The sequence below is a fragment of the Mixophyes fleayi genome, chromosome 10 (genome assembly GCF_038048845.1).
Source record: "Mixophyes fleayi isolate aMixFle1 chromosome 10, aMixFle1.hap1, whole genome shotgun sequence".
In the NCBI taxonomy this organism is placed as follows: Eukaryota; Metazoa; Chordata; class Amphibia; order Anura; family Limnodynastidae; genus Mixophyes; species Mixophyes fleayi.
In genome coordinates this window covers 25,968,238-25,995,392 of record NC_134411.1, presented here as the reverse complement: position 1 = coordinate 25,995,392, position 27,155 = coordinate 25,968,238, and the positions used below count along the sequence as shown (strand labels likewise).

At 40.9% G+C, this 27,155-nt stretch overlaps 2 protein-coding genes across 10 annotated transcripts in view; one reads left to right on the top strand and one right to left on the bottom strand.

Moving 5' to 3' along the window:
• The window catches only part of LRP4 (LDL receptor related protein 4), an 86,074-nt gene extending 72,457 nt beyond the window's left edge, over nt 1–13,617 (bottom strand). The window contains exon 1 of the mRNA XM_075188174.1: nt 13,518–13,617. Within this exon, the coding sequence (XP_075044275.1) occupies nt 13,518–13,584 (67 nt within the window). The 5' untranslated portion in view covers nt 13,585–13,617. The remainder of the gene's footprint in view (nt 1–13,517) is intronic.
• Nucleotides 13,618–14,156: 539 nt separating this feature from the next.
• The window catches only part of CSTPP1 (centriolar satellite-associated tubulin polyglutamylase complex regulator 1), an 83,396-nt gene continuing 70,397 nt past the window's right edge, over nt 14,157–27,155 (top strand). For 7 of the 9 annotated variants that reach the window (XR_012679450.1, XR_012679452.1, XR_012679451.1 and 4 more), the window contains exon 1: nt 14,157–14,365. Coding sequence is in view for 1 of the 9 variants with exons in the window: in XM_075188170.1 (XP_075044271.1) it covers nt 14,164–14,365 (202 nt within the window). In the remaining 8 variants the exon portion in view is untranslated. Of the gene's footprint in view, nt 14,366–16,337; nt 16,373–19,464; nt 19,508–27,155 lie in introns of all 9 variants that reach the window. The other 2 variants (XM_075188171.1, XM_075188172.1) reach the window with 2 other exon arrangements.

Sequence of the window (27,155 nt, the reverse complement as noted above, 5' to 3'; positions counted from 1 at the left end):
ACATTTTAAAATACAGATTACATTCCATGGTTTTAAAAGTGTAATATGCAATCTTGCATTCGTGAACCTTCAGTTCTTTGCACGAGCACAAAACTACCAAAATTAGATGATCAGCATCCCAGAACCGTGCAAAAACAGCGGATTACAGCAATATTTAAGTACCCTATGTATTTAACATTATCCTATCAGAAATACCTCCTGCTTTCAGTCCAAAAATGTTCACAAGAGCCATCGTCATAGTTCTCTATGGGGATAGTGATATGGGCCAACTTAAACCTAAGTCATACTTGCCCACTTTCTTCAGCTCCCTTCCAGGAGTCAGCCAGTGGAGGGGGGCGTGAGGGGGGGGGGGGGGGGGCGGCCAAACGCCGCGATTCACCGGGAATCGCTGCGTTTGGGATCTAATTCTGCCTACTTCACTAGGAAGTGGGGCACTTCCTAGTGAAGTGAGCAGAATTCGGGAAATTGCCACACTCGCCCGGGAGTCCGGGAGACTCTCACAAAATGCGGGAGTCTCCCGGACATTCCGGGAGAGTTGGCAAGTAGGACCTAAGTCCTTCGCAGCTTGTCTCCGATTGCTTTTCCATATAGTAAAAACACAACCAGAGAGGGACCTTCTGATCCCTCCGCGGCAGGCTCATGGGCAAACGCTGGAACTGCAAAGGGGGGTTTCCACACCACGCCGCCAGTGGGCGTGACCAGCAGGCATGGGGGCGTAGCTATAATTTTAGAGAGTACTTGGCTGCTCTCCAACTCTCCCTATCCCCATAATATACATGGGCAATGCTGCGTGCATGCAGCTCTCTTTTTTCAAGCAGAGCCGTGTGAAGTGGGGGCAGGGTTCAGCCACCTCAATTATACAGACTTGGAGGAGGGTTTCCAGGCACTAGAACCCCCCCCCCCCTCGGTTTGCCTATGAGGCTGGACGCTCCTTCTCCAAAACTTGGTTTGACATTCAAGCCATATATATACGCAGTGAATAGACCAGGACAGAACCCAGTCATAGCAGCAAAAAGGTATAACACTATTCTCCCAGGACAGCTGCTTATCGGAGCAGCTGTCCCAGCGTGACTTAATAAATAGCCCCGTTACTACATCGTTTAACACTGCAAATAGCAGCGACAAGAAATGTTAGTTAACAGGCATATTTATTACCCACTGCATTTTAACCACAATTAATGTCAATCCTTAATGGAAAGATTAGGATTGAAATATTGTGAATATTTATTATCAATCTTCACTAGGACGAGCAGTTGCGAAAAACTGCTGTTCATGTGAAGACCCCTCTCCTATGTTTTCTATGGTCACTATCACATAGTGGCCACCTTTGCGATAGTGACCGGAGGAAAGAGCGGGTAAGTTGCGGTGAGGGATTCGAAGATCCCTCTTTCGCAATGCTCTCCCCATAGGCTTCAATGGCGTTCGCCAGCTTCAGCTGACGTTAGTCATCGTGCAGGAGTTCCGAAAACCTTTGATTTTCAAAACATGTATTTGTGCAATTTATGGGGACTGCTTTGGAGTTCTAAGAGAAAGCTGCAGATATCTACTAAAGATATAAATGTGAACCTTACTTAAATGTGCGTCTGTCCCCCGAAAATAGGCCCCTAAGATTGTGATGGTTCTTAAACTGTTAAACTTCTACCTTATACTAATGTTATATTAAGAAACTAGTGAAATGTCGTTTTCTAAAGAACTCTCTGATCGAGCTGTAGGAAAGGGATTTTTCTAGTACCTATGATAAAAGAAGTTATTTTTGTTATTGTCAGCAAAACTTGCTGGAACTGCTTAGCTAGCATTTATGGAAATGATTCTATTTGTACTCATATTATTTATTGATCAATACTACCTGTTTAAAATGCCATTGGCTCTCACTCTGTCAAATCTATCTATATAACACACATCCCGAGGCTAGGCCTTGGGGCGGTTTTCTCTATGCCATCCTCTGGCTTACAGATCTGTAATCATTTTTTATTTTTTAAAATAAAGGTTTTTGCTACTATAAATCCTTTCATGGATATTATACCACAGCACAGTTTAAACATACAAACATAGATGTGATTGCTATTTATATATTAAATGCTAACAATCAAGAGGCAGACTACAAACTACATTTAATTAGATAGATAATTTTGTTCAAAAATGACATTTTCAAAGACAGTTTTGTTTTGAATTCTGATACCTTTTTACGCTCTACCTGCATGGACTGATTTTTCGGCTGCAAAACAATAATATTCTTAAAAATCTATATTCGTCAAAACAGTTTGCTTATCTTTAGTAGTTCCATTTTATTGGCCTGTAATATAGGACCCTTTACATAATTGCCTACTCTCACAGAATGTTTGGGAGATTCCTGAATTTAAAAAAACTCCCACTAGTGAAGTGGGTGGAGGCGGGTCATTGAGCAGTGTGGGGCGGAGCCACAGTGACATGTCCCCACCCCACACCTGCCTCTGTAAACCTGGCAAGTATTCAGCGTAAGCTCCAGCAAGCAGGGCTTTATCACCTCAGGTTTCATTGTTTGTACGGTATTATTAATCATGGTATGTTTATTTGGTTCTCCTTGACAGTACAGCACTGTGGACAATGTTGTGCCTAAAAAAATAATAATAATACTGTATCTAAAAGCGTCTCCTGCATTTCTAAAGAGCGTGCATGCACGAATAAACAGGGTTTATAAACAAAAGAATTGCAATATTAGATACACATTTGGGAGATATATCAAAGTTAAAAACAACAGCTTGTAATTGTCTGAGGTAAGAGGATTATCACCTTCCAGGGCAGACAAGCGCACAGCGGGGAAGTCACAGGCAGAAAGATATGATGCAACAGACCTCAGTTTCATTCACAGCAGTGTTCAGAAAAAGCAAATGATAAAACTAGTGGCCTATGGCTCGTCCGTTTGTAAAGAAACATTTGCAGAGTCCCTCTGACCAGTGAGAGCCAGTGGATGCACATGATGTAAGGTGTAAGCCATGATATAAGAACTGCAAGGAGAGTTTTGTTGTTGTGCTGGGTGTTAGGCAGTGTTCAATGTGGCGGTAGGGAAATTTAGAAGAGGCGATATGGAAAATGTAATGGGAATGTATGTGAATGGCGTTTGATCGTTTTACAATTAAGGCAATAGGAGAAGTGGTGGTATGGTATACCACCGTATACACCCCCACTTCCTCCACTGATGATATGTCATTACCTGCTTCTCCCTAGGACTGAGAGCTCTATCTGTATGGAACCATACCCTATTAATAGTTAGAACACACCAGTTGTCTGGTCCCTCTGGGTACATAGAGATTTGTCTAAAGGGATCGTGCTTACCTCTAACTACGACACATAGTCTCAGCATTGCTCTCTCCCTCTAGATTGTAAGCTCTCATGAGCAAGGCCCTCTCTACCCTCTGTCGCATGTCTGCACCTTGTTCGTCAACCTTGTATGGACTTGTTCAGTTTTTATGTATTACTTGTTTTTATGTATGACTTGTAAGAACGCTTAGATATTTGTTGTGAATGAAACAAGAGCTAATATTTGGATTTAGTCACCTTGAAATACTAAGCATTTTTGATATTAGTGATGCATTATGTTTTTCCTGCTGTGTTGTCTACAGGGTCCATTCCAGATTTTGCTGAATGTCAGAGTTGTTGTGTTTCTGTGTGCTGGAGGTTGCTAAGCAACCATACTCATTCTGTTTTCTGAGCTGCTAACAGGGATTCCACGTTGCAGCTGATTTATCAGCTCTTACAAGGCTCATCACTGCTCGCTACCTAGCAGCTGATCAGTCAGCGCTTTCTGCTCACATGATTTCTTACCAGAAGCTGATTGGCCAGGACATAGATAAATACACTCATTGACATTATTGCCTTGCTGTTAGGTTCACTTAGGCTAGTTCCTGTATCTTTGTGATATATAGATTGGGATATCTTTTGCTGCTGGATTCAGTATGTTTGACCTTGGGTAAAACAGACAAAGAGGTGGGTCCTGCTCACAAGCTTACAATCTATAGGTCAATGGGAGTTGGATACATAAGGTTAAATCTACATATTGCATATTGGTCCAGCCAGATTGCAAAGGTAAAAAGTGATTTGTATGCTATGTGAACCTGTCACACAGCAATGTTGGTCTGGGGTCAGAGCTTTGTTATCGTGTGTGAATTATGTAAAGGGTGGTTATTAGTGAGGTTAAGAGGGTGGTTGAGGAATATTATAAGCTTGACTGAAGAGGTGGGTTTTCAGAGAACACTTGAAGGTTTTTAGACAAGAGGAAACTCTTATTGTGCGAGGGAGGAAATTCCACAGAGTGGGTGCTTTGGGGAAAAAAGGTCCTGTAAACTGGAATGGGACGATGTAATGAGAGTGGATGAAATGCAAATCTTGTGCAGAACGGAATTGTACTCTCTGACCCGACCTGGCAGTTGACTATCCTCTTTTGTGTCCTGTCTGTCTCCTTTTATCTGCGTGTTGCTATATAGCTGCTAGTTTTCCTGACTATCTCACTCATGGCTGTTAACAACTATACACTATTGGGATCAAGTTCAGGGGGCATCCGAGTACCAGTGAACAGTGTGGTTCCAGGAAAGGCGGCTGCTAATGATTAAAAGCATCTTGCACCACAGATTCTATTTAGGGGTTATCAATCGCTGATTATGGGGTTCATAACATGATGCTTATTAGGCTAATGTTAACAATATACATATTTATTATATTATCAATAACATGTACACACATCCTGTGGATGTATTCACATAGGCCTTGTTATTGTAGAACATACTTTCCAACATATCCCATTTCACCCAGTCGAGGGTTGAACTTCTTCAGTGCTGCCTTTCCTCCAACAAAAACTCCATCCCCTTCTCTTCAAGTTCTCCAAGCCAAAGGATGCAGGTGGATGGTACAGCTATAGAGAAAATATCAGGGTGTGAACCTTCCCATTTACAGAGTGTGGTTATGCCAGGGCAGATAAGGGCTGTGACAATTGTGGATCAATGTTGCCAATATTTTGTTCCCATGGAGTGTTGGGAGGTCGGCCTTTTACATGTTAGAATGTTAGACAGTCTTAGTTGTATCCCGACTGATGCTTCATTGTGATAAAGTTCCAGGGCATTATTTGGGCAGCACACATCTTAAGATATATGCAAACTTCATCAATCATATAGATCAGGCGCGTAACATGCAGTCACTGGGCCCCATAACAAGATTTTGGGGGTGGGGGGTCACGCTCAACATTAACTGCGAGCGCAGCACGGGAGAGGGGACCAAGGAGGGATCCGGATCGCCACCTGACCTGAATGGTTAGGTGACCGCAAAAGGTAAGTTTCTTTTTTTTTTATAAGAGTCCTGCCTCGGGCCCCCTTGTCTGCTGGGCCCCTAGGCACTTGCCCATTGTGCCCAGCCGGAGAGACGGCCCTGCACTACCCTCACCGCTGGGCCCCATAGCAGTGCTTCAGTAGTAGTTATGCCACTGGAGCACAGGCGACAAACATGATCATCAACTCCCAAATGTGCTACTTGTAGCTAATCACACTCCTGCCCGCTCCCTGCGCTTGGCCAACGACGCCGCCTCTCCTCCACTATTTTCACCTATTATCACTCCAGAATCCAAGACTTTTCCCATGTAGCCCCCCTTCTCTGGAACGACCTCCCTCGTTCCATCCGTCTCTCTCCTACTCTGTGCTCCTTCAAACGTGCACTCAAAACTCACCTCTTCCTCAAAGCCTACAAACCATCTACTTAACCCCCATCTCCTCCCTTTAGCTCGTCCTCCCTTCTCTCCTCTTGCCTCAACTGGCTCCTCTTGTGCCTGGTCTGTTTACCCTCCCTTAGGATGTTAGCTCGTATGAGCAGGGCCCCATCCCCTCCTGTCTCCATACCTGTTCTTCCGCTCCGTCTTTACTGCATATGACTAGCCGGAGTTTCTGAAGTATTGGTACTTTTTGTTCATTGTTCTGTATGGTTTCACCCTGTATAGTCTACTGTTAGTACGGTGTGCGGGGCTGCGGATACCTTGTGGCGTCTAACAAATAAATGATAATAATGATGTATTTCACGGTCAGGATCTGGGTAATGCTTAACTTGCTTCTGCATTACCTTACTGTACTGCACCTGAGTGTTAGCACCACTGATGCACCTCTCCAGGCCTAGGAACAAGATACGCACAATTCTAAATACGGATGCAGGGCCCATGCACAGTGCGGCGATTTTGCAAGATGTGTTTTTACATTGCTCAAATGCAGTTTTATGCAATTCTAAATGACGCCCTTAGTGTGTAGACATCAGGTGCTTGTATAAGTCCTTTATCTGGAGCATTTCATAATACTGACACAAGATTGTGTTTGTTTTACTCAACTACAAAGCATTTACCATCGGTAAGTAACAGTTTATCTCAGGCCAGTAAAATAAAGGAAATTGGACGGAATATTACTCAGACTTGCCAGATGCCATAAACATTAGGTTTAGTGCAGTAGTTCAGAGTGGTTGCCAGCTGAATGAATCAAAGGCATTCATGGCTGCCTGCTTTCCTTGAATGTCCGGGAGGCTCCCGAATTTCAGGGAGTCATTCCTGACTCCCGCAAGCGCAGGTATCCTCCTGGATCCCGGTACCCCTCCCCCCCAAAAAAAGAATCTTGTCATGGGGCAGAGCCACGGTGACACATGTCCTCTCCCCCATTGAGGGGAGGTAATATAAGTTGGCAAGAATGAATTGTTGTATTATATTTAAAAAATTATGCCCCATATTGTTCTAGTTCAGACTGTGGGACTACAAATCCCAGCATGACTTCCACAGCATCTGGAGAACTACAAGTTGCCTGCCTCTGCCCTAGATTTAAATGCATATTATACAGTGTAACACTTTTTTCCCCTTAAAATGTTCCTAATAGGCCGCTGAGCCGAGTCTCCCCCTCTGAGCTATTAATTTGCCAGCCAGCCCCTGCTTGCAATGCAGCTGAATGCAAGCTATCAATCTATGTCATCAGTCATTTTAGACTCTGGTTGCCTTTATCCAGTTTCCAATACACATACCGACAGGTAAAAAGGAACGTACTCCTATCCCAATAACTCGTAGCTGCCAATCTGAAGGTTCCGATTGGACGTTTTCAGAAATGTCAAGCGCAGTCTTCAATATCCTTCTGCCAGTTTATCAGGTGCCAGGTGAACCTATGGAGACACTCTTTGTGCCTCTTATAATGTGATCTAAGATAATGGTGATAACTAGCAGACCGTTACGTGCTGTGGCAGAGCTCACTGCTCTTACCCATCCAAACATGCCCATTTAATGCCCACAGCTGCCCATTCCACTCTCAGATGAGAACATTCCGTGCATGCCAATGTCATATTCTTTCTGCGTGTTACACAGCTGAGACACATGTCCTGGTGGAGGTTTAACCCATACATTGTAGCAAAGACAGTTTAGTGTTACAAAGGGGCTGTGCTATCCATTGCTGCAGCATGAAAATGTGTGAATTATTATATGTATTGGTTACCGTGCTCTGCTTCTGATAGAGAAGCGGGAAACCATCATCCCACAGATGGAATGTATTTCATACGGTTTAACCCTTTCCTGGCAAAGCCACATAAATCCTTAGCAGGCTCTTTTCTAATATGAATCTGTCGACATCTAGTACAATATTCTGACCAGGTTTATCTGCTCAAAACATTTACCAGGTTATCAAAATATTATTATTAATAACATAAAGCACTGAGAATGGTGCCAGGTTTAAAGCACAATTTTGCTTGTGCTGAAAACTATAATTGTCCTGTTCTGTATCACTGTTTCTGAGCTCCCTTCAGAAATAGTGATCCCCAAAAACACTAAATTGTTGGCTTAAGTCATGATACAGGTTACCATCTCTAACTGATGACAAGCTCCCTTAGATGCCGGTCTGATTGTCTGTTCTGTAGTGATATACATATATGCTGATTCTCTCATATTTTATTTAACCTTGCATTCATCCCTCATGGTTTAATATATAATATATTGATGACTTTATTTACCTACACTGTTTAAGGCTCGCTATCATTATACCCAAAAAGTTCTCTCTTTATATATCTATATATATATATAAATATGGGTGGGTGGTTTTAATTTGCTAATTTCATCTTGTTTTATTAATGTTAATTTTGAAAAAACTCAATAAAGAAAAATTGTTATAAGAAAAACAAAAACAAAACAAAAACTAAACAACGAAATGAATTCACATCTCCAAAAAGTGATATGCTCAAAGATAAAAACCCAAGAGAGACTATACACCGCTAGTGGCTGAGCAGTGGGAGGTGTACACAAAATGTCAGATAGATCTCCGGACCCCAGGTAAATATTTTTTGGGGACCTGGTTTTACTTTGGATATTTCACCTAAAACTGATTTTTCTATTTTGAGTGAAATTATCCTTTAAATATTCCCATATGTCTCCAAGGTGGAGTGAATTAGGCCTAAATCAGCGATTGGTAACCTGATACAGTTCAAGGGCCACACATTACCCTTAATCTCAGGAATAAGTTAAAACAATAAGTTTAATAAAAATAAGATTTACCTACCTGTAATAACATATCAGCATGTTATATCAAACACACCTGACAATAATGCAGGAAGGAGCTGGGGGCTGCAAGTGGAGATTTGGAGGGCTGCCTGTTGCGTATCATTGGTCAGTACCAGGGGCGCACGCAGCGGGGTTTCTGGGTCTCCAGAAACCCCTCCCCTCCACTAGCGAAGTACCCCACATAGCGGCACTGTACTATATAGCAGCCGCGGACGCTTCTTTGACAGCGCCGCGGCTACTGTATAGTACATGCGCAGCAGCTCTCTCGGTTTTTTTTTTCCATTTTTTTTTAGGGGGGGGGGAACCCCCCCTAAAAATCCTGTGTGCGCCCCTTAGTACGGTGGGTTTCCTCCAGGTGCTCCTGTTTCCTCCCACACTCCAAAAAAACATACTAGTAGCTTTATTAACTGCTGACAATATTAACACTAGTCTGTGTGTGTGTTAAGAGATTTAGGGGTATATTTACTAAACTGCGGGTTTGAAAAAGTGGAGATGTTGCCTATAGCAACCAATCAGATTCTAGCTGTCATTTTGTAGAGTGCACTAAATAAATGATAACTAGAATCTTATTGGTTGCTATAGGCGCTGCAGAATTGGTGGCGCTATATAAATAGCTGATGATGATATGCTCAGTGCTGCGTCAGCTATCATCATCCACGGCTGGAGCGTGAATTGGTGCTTATACTGTATGTGTTTTCTTGTTTCCGTATCCGTCCCCTCATTTCTTTCCTGCAGGGCATATATTCACTGTATAGAATTTTGTGTATAACATTCGCAATGGCACAATTTTAAATTTCAAAGCTTAATTTCCTGAGAGTTAAGCTGACCGTGTCTTATATGCCTTTAAGGCGTACATGAAATAGGTCACCCAGCTAGAACTAGTTATGTTTACACAGTTTGCAAATCTAGAGTCAATGTTCGGGTTCACCTCTGCGTAATCATAGGCAATACACCTTATTGCTAATTAATATATATATATATATATATATATTATACAGAGGCTGTACTGACTATATGTGCTTAGTGATACGCACAGTGGGACCATAGTCTTGGGGGTATCTTCTCATTCTCTTTCAGCCACTACGTCTGGCGCCAGCGAGACAAAAAAACATCTCATTATTAGAACCACAGGAGAAGAGTCCAAAAACAGCAGGTTTTATCCTTAATTCTTAAGAAAATATTATTTGCATGCCAGGAGCTGAGGCTGGGAGGAAGCCCCAGACATTTACCAGTCTGAAATGAGAAAGAAAAGCCGCGCAGAGGATGATAGAATTTTCTTGTGTAGGGGCAGAAGAAAACACAGCTGGAGAGAGGAGTGATGGATTAAATCCTCACTCTGACGTCTCCTCTGGGAAAGGGGTATTTAAAAAAAAAAAAAAAAAAGTCTATTAATTTAATCACAGTAGACTGTCTATTAAATAACAGGGGTTGGCACCTTCTGGAGAGCAGTCCAGATATTAACACTTCAGGGATGGAGGAGAGGAATTAGCACGGCTTAATTTGCATCCTCTGGGGGGTGCTACATTATTTGGAGTTGGTGTGTCTATCTTACATCCTATAACCCAGAACCTCTCATATGTTCATAGTATTCGGCCCCCCAAGCATGAAAACATTACCGGTGGTGAAACAAAGAGGGGGGCACATAAATATAAAAACATATTATTGTAGTGTGAATGGCAGGCATATATAGCGCAGATGACCTCATCCAATTATGTGTCACAGGTTGTGGTGTTAACAAAACAGTGCAATGTCTATCTGGCTCTAAACAACAGCCGGAATCCCTCTCTAGGAAGTTGGGAGTCTAAGGCTGGGTACACAATGCAGGGTTTGCAGACGATTATCGAGCCAATGACACAATAAATGACCGTTTGGCCCGATATAGCATTAGTGTGTACACTGTAACGATGAGCGATTATCATTCCAAAGCTCATGACCATCACCATTTATTTATATAGCGTCACTAATTCCGCAGCGCTGTACAGAGAACTCACGGCCAGGTAGATATTTAAATTTATCAATGACCTTATAATTCACTGATCCCTACAACATGTCATTAACCTCTTACAAAGTTCTTCACTCCTTTATTATACAGAGGCAGTCATCCTGCTATTGTGATATATCATGTATCCTGACATTGGTTTACAGGGTTGTTCAAATAACACGGAACACATTTTTGTGGTGCAATTAAATTCAACCCATAGGGGTTAAGGTAGAGAAGCCGGCAGCATGCAGTCTCCATAAATTGTAGTAGACGCCTCGGAGGTGACAGAAAGACTGAAGCACAGAGACACCGGCTGTAAAGCAGCAGCTGAAGATTCCATATGAACATTCCATTTCTGAGACGCCATTTTTAAAGGTAACGTATTCAGTACATGTCAGTACATACCCCCTGCAGCGTTCACTAGTTAATCAGGTGGCGACTACTTAACATCTCTTAGGTCTATCTATTATAGGGAGAAAAGATCCAGCAGGAAACTCGCCGGATATCGCCTATTTAACAACGGTGATACAAGTTTCACTCAGCTGCCCCAGTGAAACTTTATTGATAGGGGTGAAAGCAGATTTTCTTATATTGCAGAGATATTGCCCTAGCTATATCTGCTATTTAGCCGATATATATATATATATATATATATATATATATATATATATATATATATATATGTATATATATATTGTGACATAAGCAGGGGAATAGGTACCATCTCCTGGGGAAGATGGCGACAATCAGCAGCAGTAAACTACACAAGTCCAGAGGTTTCAGGTTAAAAGCCACAGCTAGTTTATTCACCAGCTTGCAAACAAAACAAAACATAAACAAAATTCTAGCCGTCTGGCTACTAGCTAATACATTTTAGCAACATCCTCTCTCAGGTGTTGGACCTTGTGTCCAAACACACACTCAACATATTATTGCTCAACACAGTAGAGTGTCTCAGGAGGCAACTCACCTCCTCCCCAGGTTTGAGACAATTGCATATTCTAGCTGCCTTTTCACAGGCACCTCACAGGTGCATCTCTTGATTAGTCTGTTTAGAGACTGGCAGGCCAGAAGACCCGGACTAACAGCAAGTTAGAGCATTGGGGGTTGACCTCTGCTCAGCGGTCTAAACTTTGTATTGCTCTGGTAAAGAGGAAACAATAGTGTGCTTTGTGCAATAGGCAAAATTCACATGAGAACCACCATGCGCACATATAGCATGCTTTCTTCTGGTAATCTCACAGGGTATTACTTGCTGTATACTCTAAACTGCTTTATGATTTGTACTATGTCTCAATATGCACCAGACTTAAACTAGACTACTTGTTGGGTCTGTGGCGCAATCACACTACAGGTGACATACCCATGAAGCACCTTTCCCTTCACTATGACAGACAATCTGGCTGTTCTTAATGGGACTTGGCAGGGGCAAACGCAGGATTTGTAGAGAGGGGTTTCCATGCTACACCACCAGTGAGTGTGGCCAGCATGCTTTGGGGAGTGGCTATAATTTTAGACAGTGCTTGGCTGCTCTCCAACTCTTCCTATTCCCATCATATACACGGGCAATGCTGCATGCACTACTGTTAGGGGCACACAGCTCTCCCTTTTTGAGCAGAGCTGTGTGAAGCGGACATATCTCCCAACTGTCCCTACAATCAGGACAAAGTCCTGATTGAGTGTGTCAGAACAGTTGACAGACTGTCCTGCTCTCTCCTACCTGTTCTTGCTACTTCCAATATTTGTTGGGGAACGATGGCTGTGAACAGTGCAGACAGAAACGATCTGCACACAAGCTGCAAAGTGGCTGGTCCCGGGGCAGGGTCCAGCCACCTCAAGCATACAGTACCCTAGGCTGGGAGGGGTGGGGGGTTTCCAGGCACTAGAAACCCCCCATCGGTTTGCCTATGCTTGGGGGTCTATTTATGACTATTTATGACCCATCGCATATTGTTCACATTAATTACCATCTCTTTTCGCAATGATAAGAAATGAGTTAATGTGCCAAATTATGAAAATCTCCTATAGGACACACCCTTCTCAACTCTTAATCTATCAGCACATTTAACATTTGCCCACTCTGCAGGGCAACATGGTTTTGCCAAGATGCAAATTACTCTGTTTTTTTTTGCGTTGATCATATCTCTCAATGAGGTCCTATATCTGTTCCTTTTCATGTTGCTTCTTTAATTTGATGTGGAAGCTTATTTTATCATGTATTGTGTATATCTTTATTTTTACAATGTAGGATAACGATTAATGGGTTTATCACAGCGATGACAGATGACTTAACAGTTCAATTTACCATTTAAATCCTGATGGGACTGCGCAGAGGCTGTCCTAACGATGACTCTGTTCTAATGACAACTGCGGGTTCTGACCTGGGGGTAAATGTATTAACATGCGGGTTCTTCAACAACCGCAATTTCAGCGTCTTCGGCGATTAAATTTAAAACGGCGCTGCTTTGTAAAGGGAAACTTCCCTTTACAAGGCAGCACCACTTTAAATTTAAACGCCGAAGACGCCGGACTCGCGGGTGTTGAAGAACCCGGAGCTTCATACATTTACCCCCTGGTCTCTTTACTGTGCATGAGCGAACAGCCGTTTTCGCATGGTTTAAGGCTTGACAACTAGGTCCCTATGAATGTGCTATGTTTGTCAATATTGTTTTGTAAAGGCATGTAATCCTGGTAGTGTGGGCTTCGGCAGCGTGGTTATTTAACCGGCATGCAAGTCAGATTACCCTCTAATTAATGAATGTGTGTTTTGCTTATAATAAAAGGATCTTTTGCTCATTTTCGATCAATGCTCTAAACATCTCAAAATGTCTATTTTTCCACTACGGTAATTTACCCTCTAAGTGAGTGGAAGTGGGCAGATGCGGGAGAATGCCCTACTCTCCCGGAAGTCCAGGAGACCTACCTGGAATTTGGGAGTCTCCCAGACATTCCTGGAGAGTGGGCAAGTATGCAATTCATGTGTACACACTAAACACATTTTACACGATGTACCTTCAGATCTGTGTTCTTCATCTCTCATAACCATCAGCTGAAAAGATTGTGACTCTGCACACTCCATAGAGATCTATGGACACTGCCGGTCTTGAGTTAGTACACACTGCAGAATTGGAAAAACATTGTTCCATAGTTGAATAACATTTTTAGCCCGGTTAAAAATTCAAATGAAACGAAGGATCTGCTTTGGAACGATAATCATTCAACTTTGGAGTGTACACACTAATGCTATATCGGGCCAAGCGGTTGTTTTATCGTGTGATTGTTCCAATAATCGTCTGAAAACTCCGTAGTGTGTACCCAGCCTTATATTGCAAAGCATCTCAATGACATCTCAGGAACAAAGCATCTTAGGATGCTGCTTCATAAATATAATAAAAATACACTTTTATTTTTAAAATGTAACACCTCTAAACTGTATTAATGGTACCAAATCTATATACTAGGTAATGTATCTGTTTGAGACACTCAGAATGACTGTGATGTTATGTTTAATTTTAATAATTCAGTGTTTTTCGATAGCATCAATTAAGTATTTTGTCTTTGGCATATCTTATGACATATGTAGGGATTTCTTTCAGTAATAATATATGAAGTGATATATGACCTATTATTACTTACTATTACTGGTGACTATCTCTTTATGATGTGGAATGATATTGCAGCAGCCGAGTTTCTGCACGGAACCTTCGCATGGTGCAACGGATATGGCTGTTGCTATGGTGACCGGAGACGCGGCCTAGTTACCGGGCCGGAAGTTGCGTCTGTGATCAATAACGTGACTGTTTCTACAGCAGGGACCATGAGCCCGGAGAGGTTGTTACAGTCTGGCCGGGAGTACCTGGGTGAGGTTGTTGCTACATAAATAAGTTATATAGGCGCTAACATTGCAGTAATAACCATTGTACTAAGATTTTATTGTGTAGTGTGGACCTGTCAGTCTGTGCACCCTGTATATAGTTCCGCTGTTTATCATCATTATATTAAGGTTATTTTTTTTTATATTTAAGAATTATATTGCTACAGTTAAACGTTATTTTTTACCCTCTATGTAGTGTGTGATAATATCTCTGTTTAGATAGCCATGATAGAATTCTGTCTCAAATGTGCTATTTTTTTTATTTAAAGGCTTTATTGAAGATTTGCAAAATGTACACACTATCTACAGAATTTCAAATGAACAGTATTTATTTAGGTCCTGTTATACAATTATTCGAATTATGATGTTAACACACGTACAATTTGTATACGCTCCTGTCATTTTTAAATACAACATCAAGGGGTATATTTCATACTTGCCAACTCTCCCGGAATGTACGGGAGACTCACGAAATTCGGGTTGGACTCACGGACTCCCAGGAGAGCTGACAAGTTTCCTGCATCCCGCAATTGCGGAGCTAAAATGACGCGATTCGTGGTGAATCGTGTCATTTTGGCCCCGCCCCCGTGACAAAACGGCAATTTTGTTGAGGCCAAAATGACAGGTTCGGCCGTGCCCTGCCCCCTCCCGCTCTCTAGACACGCCCCTCCCCCAAGTAGGCAATTATGGTATATTTATTAAACTGCAGGTTTGAAAATTTGGAGTTGTTGCTTATAGCAACCAATCAGATTCTAGTTATCATTTATTTAGTACATTCTGCGAAATGACAGCTAGAATCTGATTGGTTGCTATAGGCAACATCTCCACCTTTTCAAGCCCGCAGTTTAGTAAATATACCTCCAAGACTTAAATTATCATTTGGTCCTTTTTTGTAAACTGCAAATTTGAAATGACCTAGGTTTTCAGAAAAGTTATTGGTAAAGCTGAAAATGTGGTTGTGTGTACTGTTTGTTTCTTACCTAACAATTCTAAACAATATATTTATTTTGAAATGTCATTGTGAAGGGTGATTTTTATTTTCCAGTCAAATTATCTGAGAGACTGATTGGTGAACTGTTTAAAATGTGGTCGTTCTGTGTGTTAAAATTGGTCTGATTATTTGTATTAATGTTTTGTGGCTAGCTTATGGCAGTATGGGAATACTTGTACTGGTGTGAAATCCGTTTAGAATGGAATAGTTTTTGAATAAAATGTACATATTGATCCAGTCTTCATTTGCCAATGTGAAATAATCTGCAGAATATAATAAAATGATTAATTTTGAGTAAAAGAAACAAGGCAATGCCTTGCATAGTTTTGTAATGTTAAGTGGCATTTTATTTTGATCCTCTTGTAAAATGAGTTTAATTTTTTATTTTGTTTCCACTCATAGTTTTTTTTTTTTTTTAATAACCTTGTGTTGTGATATGTGTAATGATTTTTGCCAGGAATACATGTATTTGTTTCTTAGAGCAAGGTCTAATAAGTCTATTGCTTATTTTATGAGGAATAATCACAATCTTCTTGACCACAAAGTTATAATTTTATCCAATTATTATGCTATTATCGTTATTAAGGAAGTTAGTGAAAAATAATCTTACACTTCTCTTCTATTAATCGGAAAGGCAATAGAAAACAAAATGTGCCAAAGAAGTTTTTTTTATTCCACATAAAAAGCTTGCTCATACATATCCAATGGGAAAGGGACAGAATCGCATGGGATCTCTGTGTCTTTACCAAAGCAATCTATTGTACTGACAGCCTTCTGTAATGCATGAGAAACAGGTTGCTGTATTTTATAAAATATTAACACCATTTTTAAAATGTCAGGACACTATGGTGGGAATTATGTTAGAAATAATGGCTCGTGAAACTGCAGCTGTTACCTATCGTGATTTTCTCTCTTTCCCCCAATGTCTGTTTTTTTTTTCTCATTGTGCATCAAAACATGTGATCAGACTGTGGAGAAATGTTCGATTATGCTAACTTACAGGTGTGAACCAAATATTGTATTTTAAAAAAATCAAGGAATCCGATCGCCCATCAGTCACATTTTTCGTAGACCATCCCAATGTCTAAGGCAAAAGAGAGATGTTGCCTCATTGTTTGTGGTGTTGCCTCACAATTTATAGGCACGGTTTGGTCATCCCTCTGTTGGGTGGTGAGGAATGGTCACATTGATTGGAACCATAAGGTGCCAGCTGTAAATGACTAGTACCATCATCATCATCACCATTTATTTTTTATAGGGCCACCAATTCCGCAGCACAGAGAACTCAATCGCATAATTCAATTAAAACATAGGCCATAGGTGGGACATTTCTGAACAAGCTGCCCCTGAGAATCTGCTTTAGAATATAAAACAATCATTATCACAATTTATTTATATAGTGCCACTAATTCTGCAGCATTGTACAGAGAACTCACTCACATCAGTCCCTGCCCCATTGGGGCTTACAGTCTAAATTCCCTAACACACAAACACACACACACAAACTAGGGTCAATTATGTTAGCAGCCAATTATCCTACAAGTATGTTTTTGGAGTGTGGGAGGAAACCGGAGCACCCGGAGGAAACCCACGCAAACACTGGGATGATATACAAACTCCACACAGATAAGACCATGGTCAGGAATTGAACTCATGATCTCAGTGCTGTAAGGCAGAAGTGCTATCCACTTAGCTACCGTGTTGCCCTACCATGGCTAGATGGTTCATGGGGGTTTATACATACATGTGCTAATTTGCAATCCGTGTTGCTGGCCACACTCTGTGCAATTTGGTTCTGCAGAGCATTCGTCAAACAACTGAACATGTGGTCAATTTGACCACCCCTATGTAGGATCATATTGCAAAGATCTTCTGGGATAACCAGATTACAAAGTAACCTCTTTGTTTTCAGACTGCCTGAAGAACCCTCATCTACACGGATGGGGGTCAGTGACAACCAAATTTTAATTCAACTTGATTGAATTGGATTTTTTGTTGTATAGAAGAATTGTTTTGTGGACGGCACATATTGTAATGTCAACAGAGTTTGGTCAAAGATGACACAATGGGCTGTCCAGGGCTTCATGTGTGTGATCTGCTTGAAGGGGTTCTCAGCTTTTTCACAACCCACCTTGAATATAACACATAGGGTCCCCCTGTGACCTAAAGCTGGATTTCACTGCCCATTGCTTATTGTCACCGCAGTTACAAGTTCAATATTACAGTCTATCATGCCCCCTACAGTAGAGCTGTATAGAAGAAGCCTGGATGGATTGAGTCCTACTTCGCCTTGAGTTGCAACTCCTAAATTCAGGTATAGGGCGATCCCAGAGGGCTGCACTATTTGGCACACAGGGGTGGCAGGTTATTTTAAGGGGGTGTTCAACTTGAAGAGTGTTTCTTCCGGTATCTACAAATACAAAATCAGCTGTTAATTTTACAAACTCATTTCTTATTAACAAATTTGTACATACACAGAGCAAACTAAATATGATTTATTGAGTATCCATGAATAAGAGATCACTTACATCTGATTAATCTTCCCACACACATAACAATACCATTGTTTTCCAGTATCGCTAGGTGCCAAGTTCTTTGTACCTAAGAGACCTTTTATCTAAGAATGTTTAGGATCTGGAGGTTGTGCATTGACTGATAGAGCTAGAGAGGAATTACAGAGAGGTGGAGCAGTGGGAATCGAAGACTTAAAAAACCACTGATGTATGTCAGACGAAATTATCATCCCACAGAGGGAAACATATTGTTTTTAAATTACTTTCTGCTCAGTTGTGCAGGTTGTTGGCCCCACCAAAGTGAGTCATTGTTCTGAAAAGAGTTCAGTCTTAGGCACACAAACAAAATTATAGCAATGACAAAACATTATTACCACATGGGTGGGGGCTCTTCATTTTTTTTTAGCTTCTTTTCTACTGTTGTATTTCACTCTCTCTGAATAGTATATCCTATAGTTTAAAATTTCTAGGCGCACTTTGCTGCTAAGTTGGTGCATCTTAGCATGTCGGTCATGGTGCAGTCTTGCTGGGCCTTGCAGTACTACAATTACCACCGTGTCATGTTTACTGACTTTTTTAATCATAATGTACTTTTTGCATTTTATCTATTCCCGTTCAATACATGTTAACATGGAGCGCATAGAATAGAAACAAATGGAACGCATAGCATCTAATAACTCAGAAAAAGGAATTTTTGTTGCGCTGTTGGTTGATACTGGAAATAGGGACATTTAAGAGACAAATTTGGGAGGATAAAGCGGCATCATTGGCCCCTATCTAATTTTTTAATATGGATCATGGCAATGCATGTCCCACTTTTACTTGAGAGCAGCTTTAATAGTAAATGTTCTAAAATTCCTCACAGAGGGCCTTGAGTAGGTTTAACACAACAGAAGCAACTTAAATGTAAAATGTAAAAAAAAAAAGGCAAAAACATGTTAACTACTGTATTTTAAAAATATTAATTAATTAGGAACTATTGACACAACACAGAAATGAGGTGCAAAGTGTTCTCAGAAGAATGTTTCCAGCACCCCGAAATAGCTGCCATGACTGCGAGTTGGTAGACAGGCAGTGAGCCTTGTATTATAAATAAACAAAACATTTGTATAATGTGTTATCTGTTTTGATTGCATCTGTTTTGAATGTATACAATTCATATGTACATTATTCTGTATAGGACTACTCTCATTTTCCTATATATGTGTTTTCACCGTGCTATGTATGGCAGTTTTGGCCATATATATGCATTTATATCATCCTTTTATATGTATTGACATTCTAGAAACTCTTTAAAATGCATGTTTACTGCAGTGTTTTGTAAATTGAGCATGCATAAAAAAGTAAGTGTGAATTGACTTTTCCTGGAACAAAGCAATAGTATCTATTATAAGATTGACAAACTGTTAGTAGGTGTTGCTTAAGTAAGCAGGCTTGGCAAGAGTATATGTAACACAGGAGGCCCTGTAAATACCATATACATGACGTAATTTAAAGACAAGGTTTCTGGCCTACAATTGAGTATACTGTTCCTTAATCTGACCATTTTGAGATATACTGTTGTTTGTTTCATGTCTTAAGCATCTGGAGGAAAGAGAAAAGGAGAAGTTGTGTCATTTATAAGGTACAAATAAATGTATGTGCATTCATGCCCATATCAAAATCTTTAGTTGCCTTACTAATACACAAAGATCCTATTTTTTTATGCTGGCTAGTAACCTGTGAGCTAACATACCTCCAGCAAAAGTGCATGTACAAGTGCATGTTGTTATTTTCAGAAGAGGGGCATTAACACCTACTCGGCCCTTTGCTGATGATGTTTTTCCCTCGGAATTGCTGATAGTACTTTGGGCCACTTACCCCCTGGAGTTAAAGTGCAATGCATGCCAACACATATGTCTCTTGGATTTCTCTTTGCATTAAATGAACATGATCTGGCTTGGATTTCCCCTTTGGAGAACAAATTAAGTACATTTCCCCTTGTATTAAAAAATGCCCATTGTATTACTGTGGGAAAATAATAAAGTGGTACAAGTGTTTCATAAAATGTTTTATTTAATTCAACTTTATTTTTATAAATGAGTGATTGTATTTTTCATTTTCTTTTTTTATAATGCATTTTTTATAATGGGCTAAGGTCTTCGGGATCCATTGTCATTATACTGGGACACTGAGGGGGGTTCACGCTGATCATATAAAAAATTATTCACTAGTAGAGCTTCTCCCCTTCATTTCAATAGGGTTTAAATGAATGGGCCATTGAAATGAATGGGAAAGCTCCATGCACGTGTGTCTGGATGCTTTTGCAAACGCATCTAGAACATCATCCACAGGTATATTGCTTCTGAACTGCATATCAAACGCATAGCGTTGTGGGTTTTCGCATTCGATTTGCACCTGCTATTTTTGGTGCAAATGCAATGCCAGTGCTTTTATGAACTTCGTACTCACCTTTTAAATGTTAAGTCGTAGATAAGATATTTAGATGTCTGTTTGTGCACTTGAAAGGCATTTATAGGCTAAGTCACTTTTGTTCTGATGTCAAATTCTAGAATTGAAATGTTAACAACAGTGTCTTAGTTTGAGTTGTGTGTCAGCTCCCGTGTACTGCATGAGAGTCCTCTGCTCCCTGTTAATAATCTAGGTGTGGAGACACTGACACGTAGTTAGTATTCCAGACCACACAATAAACAGTGAACAATTACAAATTAATTATTAAAAACATATAATAAATATTTAATTTTCAGATCACGCAAAAAATATATTGTTGTAAAATTGCTTTTTTTGGGCTTTGTTCATCCAAGCTTTTTGTCACAATACGATTATTGTTCTCATGTCTGGATATTGATATGAATTGTTTTTGGGGTGACGTTTGTAAGAGGCAGAGCTTTGGGCAACTATCCTATGACTCTACTTTGGGAGAAACTTGTGTTTGATTATGTGGTTGCACAGCAGCGTTTCTATAAGTGGTTATTTAATAATTTACAGATGATCAGGACGTAAGAGATTAAAGGAAAACTTTATTCAAACTCCCCTTCCCCTCGTGCCATGTAACTGGGCATGAGACGTCTGTGGTTTGGGAGATACTCAATACTGTCAGTGCTCAGATGCCACGTTTCAGGAGTTCAAATAGCAGAGCTGGCCAAATCCGGGAGGCCAGCTAGCCAACGTGCTTAAACAATTACTGCTGGAACCCAACTTCTGGGAGTCAATTCTATTGATGTCAACGGATGTATATATTCCCTTGCTCCTCAAACAATCCTCCTGGCTCCCAGATTTGATTTATTGTCTATATTATTTTGCCCATTCCTGGACTTCTCCCGTGCAGCCCCCTTCACTGGAACGACCTCCCTCGCTCCATCCGTCTCTCTCCTAATCTGTGCTCCTTCAAACGGGCACTTAAAACTTACCTGTTCCTCAAAGCCTACCAACCTTCCACCTAACCCCCTCATCTCCTCCACTCATTCTCACCTCATGGCCCCCTGTTCTCTCCCCACATACTTCAACTGGCTCCCTTTGTGCCTGAGTTTTGTTTACCCTCTCTTAGGATGTAAGCTCGTATGAGCAGGGCCCTCTTCCCTCCTGTCTCCATACCTGTTCTTCTGCTCCGTCTGTACTGCATTATCCTGCCTGGAGTTTCTGAAGCTTTGGTATTTTTTGTTTATTGTTCAGTAATGTCTCACCCTGTATAGTCTACTGTTTGTGCTGTGTACGCCGCTGCGGAACTTTTGTGGTGCCTAACAAACAAAGGATGATAATAATAATTTAGTTGCAGGTAGAAAAACATATGTGCATCCCTGAGGTCAGATAAATGAAAACAGTATCTACCAAGTTGTTACTAGTGACCGTTTTCTTGTCTCAGTTTAGCAGAGTGAAAAATGATTACAACTTTTTTTTCTTGTGGGTCTTATCTGTGTGTACGAGTCTTCTCAAGGACAATTAAAAGTCACAGAAGCAGTTAAAGTAAATGTTTTCATACTTTCTACAGTTCTCTCTTTTTATTTTCGCTGATGCCAATCTGAAATGCGCACTTTATTACCCATAACTTCACTCGGACGTGAAAGCAGAAATAACTTGTGCTCTGTTTAATGAGAAGTGGATGGGATGCTGTTGTGGCTGTTGCATGCTGCACTCTTTATTACTTCTGACATACTATAGTAGAATTCTGAAGACATGAGTAACGCGTTCCAGATTGCTATCGTTCTTGTGAAGAGGCCAAAGTAAAGTGGTTTCTCCTCCCCTAAATGCGATGTGTGGTTTTGGATTGTCATTGCCTGCGTTGTATCTTCCCACATCTGTCTTATGGTGGCTGGGAATGTTCTGAGGTTGGGCCCTCGCTGTCCTTTTAGGGGATGAAAACATGGGTTAGAGACAGAGTTGAAACTGTTGGTGAAGCCATCCATTATGGCAGGGTCGTCGGGGCTGTTCCAACCATTTGGCTTTGCTACAGATTGTGGGATTTAACAGGCGCTTGTCAAAAACAATAAGTTTGCAGTTGTTTATGAGATGGGATGAACTCTCTATAGGCTTTAGCCTAGTTCCTTTGAAGGATAGTTGTTTTGCGATGTAACGTTAAATAGATATGTTTCCTAATTTGTATTAAAAAGCAAAACACATTTGAACAGTTCTTGCCCTCCCCAGGACTGTCCTTACCTCTTACTTGAAATATGCATTGGGCTTTTGAGACCCAACAGTGGTGAAGTCATATGCTGGCTGCACACGTCAATTGTAGCATGTTTAGTGGCAAATCAAGACTAATGAGCTATAACCATCCAATCTGTTTTAACAGGATCCTTATCAGGCATGTTGGAAAACGTGAACAGAAGATGACAGCTATTGGCCTGTATGTGCTGTCATCTTTTAGGTGCACTATGATGCCCTCAGGTTATTTCATAAATGGTTCAACTGCTTGGCTTGTAAACAGAAAGCTTGATTTTCATCTAATTTGCCCCCCGTCCTCCACATGGGTTGTCAAAGTAGACGTTAATCCTGCTGCTCAGCACTAGTGTGGCCACCAGATCAGGGTTTGTGACAATGTCAAACTTTACTGACCAGCTTTAATCCACGCACATCAGAGAGGTGGCCATTTAGGTCAGACATAGGTATGACTCCATAATTGATTGTTCTGTTTGAGTAAAATTTGATTGATTGGGTTTGACTGTTCAGAATGTAAAATCAGGTTGGTTTGAGTGTGTTATGATCTGAGCTGTTAGTTGATTCCTTATAAATTGCCATCTGGTCCTTTGACATGAGCAGTAAATTACAGTTTGATGATTAACACTTCGGAATCCCAAAGAAACTAACTAAACATTCTCCTAATGGTCACAATTTACATATGCATCGGGATAACTTGCCAGACCTGCTTCAATTTGAAGCATACTTGCCTACTTTCAGGCAGCGATGTTCAGGAGATCCCGTGCAGGGGGCGTGACTAGAGGGCGGGGCGTGGTCATTTGCGTCATTTTGGTCCCACCCCCAGCGAAGAAAATTATGTTTTGTTGTGGGGGGTGGGTCCAAAATCACTTGATTCACCGCGAATCACATTATTTTGGCCAGGGCATTGCCGTTTGCGGGAGACTTGCCTGCTCGTCCGGGAGACCGACCCGGATTTTGGGAGTCTCCGGGACAGTTGGCAAGTATGATGAAACATATCAGCAGGTGAGAACAATCCACTTCACAGCTCCACTCTGTAACGGGATTCTCCCCATCAGTCAGATACACTGCTGTTGTCACTGTATCTGACTTGTGCTGGTGGGCAGTATGAAGCCATGATGCCAGGGATTGTTTCCTCCTGATAAGCTTCAATTGCAGACCACCCTTCAGGAGCTTCAATGAGGCTCCTGAAAAATTTGTGAAGCTGAAACTATCCAGGTTACGTTAGTTATTATAATCAGCTTTATACATGTAGTGGATTGGTCTTGTTTACCTAATGTTGTGATTTAAATTGGAGTTATGCCAACATGTTAGTGAATTTGATCTATTTATTTTGTTTTATCTAAATATCTTTGGTTTATTTGTGATTCTCAGTGCTACTTGCCGCTTTTTGAATATTTGTAGCCGTACTGAAGAAGGACCGCTGTTCAATATCTTGCTTATCTCATAATGATTTGACTAGGTTTATCTGTGGAAGACATGTTTATTGGTCATAGTTATGTGGTATAATACCTGAATGTCCACATCTGTGTAACATGACTCTCACCATATATGAATCATTCAAGAAATGGGTCAGATGACAGGATTAGTGTGAATAATTTCACAGTACTTTATACATTCCAGGAGGACAAAATTAGGGCATTATTGTCCATGCCACTGAGCTAACAGCCTCACGCATATTTAACTGTGAACAGTGTTCACACATCCGTAAAGCCCACTCCAATTTGGCCACCAATAACGTTCTCTGCATTAGCCTATGGATGAGGCATCTGAACGAGTGTTGTAGATTAGTTTTGGAGTACCTTTTTTATTTTTAAAATTCAGGACCTGATTTAGGGTTCAGACCGCCCTAGGCTAATACGCACATAGCGCCCCCTTACCTTCCACGTCCAGCTAAAGGTAAAAACAAGCTTGTTCTTAAATCCCCCCCCCACCAATGTTTATGCTTCCATGTTTCCGAAACTCCGCTCCATTTTTCATTAAGATCAGAACCATATAGCAGAACGGAGGTGTGACAGAGCGCTACTAAGGTCACGCCAGCATCGGTCCCCATACTTGTCTCTCTCTTACTGGCTTATCCTCAAGCGCCGGCCCAAAGATATCTCATTGTCTCCAGCTGTTATGGGAATATGTCACGATTCAGAACTTACTACATTCTTCTTTTACGTTTTCTTTTTACTTTAGAGAACAACAAGTACATTTTAAAATGAATTTCAGTTTATACCTATCCCTGTCACAATTTTGCACCCTAAAAATATTGTTGATACCCTAAAAGTCACACGCTTTAGGCTGCAGCCTAGTCAGCCTGTTGGATAATCAGGCCTTGGTCAAAGTGATTGTGTTCAGTGCTTTAATGCGCTGGTAACATGCTGTTATCATGTGAGACGGTCATAAGAATGTTTCTTCTTAGAGGTTTCATCCTTATTTGACACATTATAACAAACCACTGTCTATCATTCCAGTAACAATTGTAAAGCTTTGTCCAGAAGCTGCACATATGGCTCAGTGATCAGCAAGATCCCAGCCTCTGTCAAAGCCACATCCTGCCTGATGCCTAACAGTCAGCCTTCAGTGACCATTAAATCTACCAAGGCCAACCCTGGTGACACAGACAGCATGGGACCGGTCACTGTGATCAATGCTCGTCTGTAACTTTATACAATGTTCATAATTATGGGACGTGTCCTATCCCCATCGCCGTCCCCAGTGTTTGCCTCTCGACAAAGCATTGTTACATTCTCCTTGAGCTATGAAGAGACAAAAAGTTCTGACATCACACGTCTCCTTTCTATAGTCAGACCCTGTGGATAAAGTAGTATTTTCTTTCTTCTAATCCTTTTCATTATGCAGTGAAACCCAAGATGATCTAATGCAGCTGTTTTGAATTTTTGGGAGAGATCACATATTTCATCAACTTAACCTTTAATCAGGGAGCTCTGTTGAGACTTCTGTGTTCCCTCCTTCTAATGACATAACTCACTATTAGACTGGTGAGCAAAATCTAGCTGCTGGCTCGGTACCTTAAAGAAATAAGGTTTTTAAAGCATATATTCTTTTTATGCATTTTTTTTTCTTTTTGCTATGTGCTTTATTTGTGTGTTTTAACCTATATTACAAAAATAACATGTCAAGTTAATGATTTCCTAGTCTTACTGATTTGGAACCTCAGGATGTGCAGGACTATTCTGTCTTTGCTTAGCAGTCAGTCTCACCTGGCGATATTTCTTGGCTCTATTCACACAAGGGGTCTGAGGCATTATTGGCTAATGAGTGGTAATACCTATAAATAGCAATTGAGAAAGGATAAAGAACTTACTGCAGCTCTATCCTGTAGGACCTTGTATCCCATCAATATAGCAGGGAATTGTAGACTTTTGGATGTTTCTTTGTTTATTTAATAGTAAGCAGGTACACTCCTTAAGGCACAAAGGCATTTTTATTTATTTGTTTACTTAAAAGATGCTTACATAATGCTGGTAACATATCAAATGTTATTTTGCCTCTACAATTACAAAGTACAGGTACAAATAAATACTGGAGACTGCAAATGCAGCAACAAATTGTCACTGTTCCGTGGGACTGTTTTTATTTTTGCAATTTGCTGCAGTTGTAGCGATCCCCAGTAGGGAGATTGTAATATATTTTGGGTGGGGGATACGTCCTGTTAAATGCCGACCATCCCGGCAATTAGATAAAGCCAGTATGGCTGACACCCACCTTTGGAGCTGCTCAGGTCTCTCTGTAGCAGGACTTTAAGATAATGTTAAAGTACACGTGTACCCTATAAGGAAAGTTTTCGGCAGCCTGAATTAATATTCATGAGGAAGTTAGGTACTCGGATTACTATGACCTCTTGATATCATTGTGGCTTGGGGCACAGAATGGTTTAGATTCAAACTAATTTTAGACAAACAACATATAATTATGAGAATCATCATGGTATAAACCGGCTTTAAAAGAGGATTTCAGACAGGTACAATTATGGGGGTTCTCTGCTCTGAGATAGCTACTGTTTGGGAGATACTCTTTCTTTACTGTCATGTACCTTCCAGAAATAACAGCCTGAGAGCTTTTAATGCCAGTGACTGAAGGCAGGTTCATATTAACCATTTATGGCTAAGTGGTTAGGGAGGAAACGGGAGAACCCAGAGGAAACTCACGCAAACACGGGGAGAACATACAAACTCCTCACAGATAAGGCCATGGGTAGGAATTGAACTCATGACCCCAGTGCTGTGAGGCAGAAGTGCTAACCACTGAGCCACTGTGATGCCAATTCCTTTGCTTAGTGTGAAATGCAGCATCAATGGTCCTCCGATTGATGACTGTACATGTTCACATTACTAACTTCAAGTGTTGGATGGACCCTGAAAGCAGAAGGCTGCAGTTTTGGTCTGGCCAGAAGTACTGATACTGCAGATCTCATAGCGATCTACTGATTGCTCTTTTGAGGTTCTTCCCCGTTGCATTCCCAGTGGTGAGTGTAGAACAGGACAGCACACCATGCTCAGCTGTACATCTATGAGTATGTAGTAATATAGAGTCATCAGGCCCTCCTTCATTCTGGAACAGACTCTTATCTGCTAACCAGTAAATAGTTCACAGTAGATATATTATAC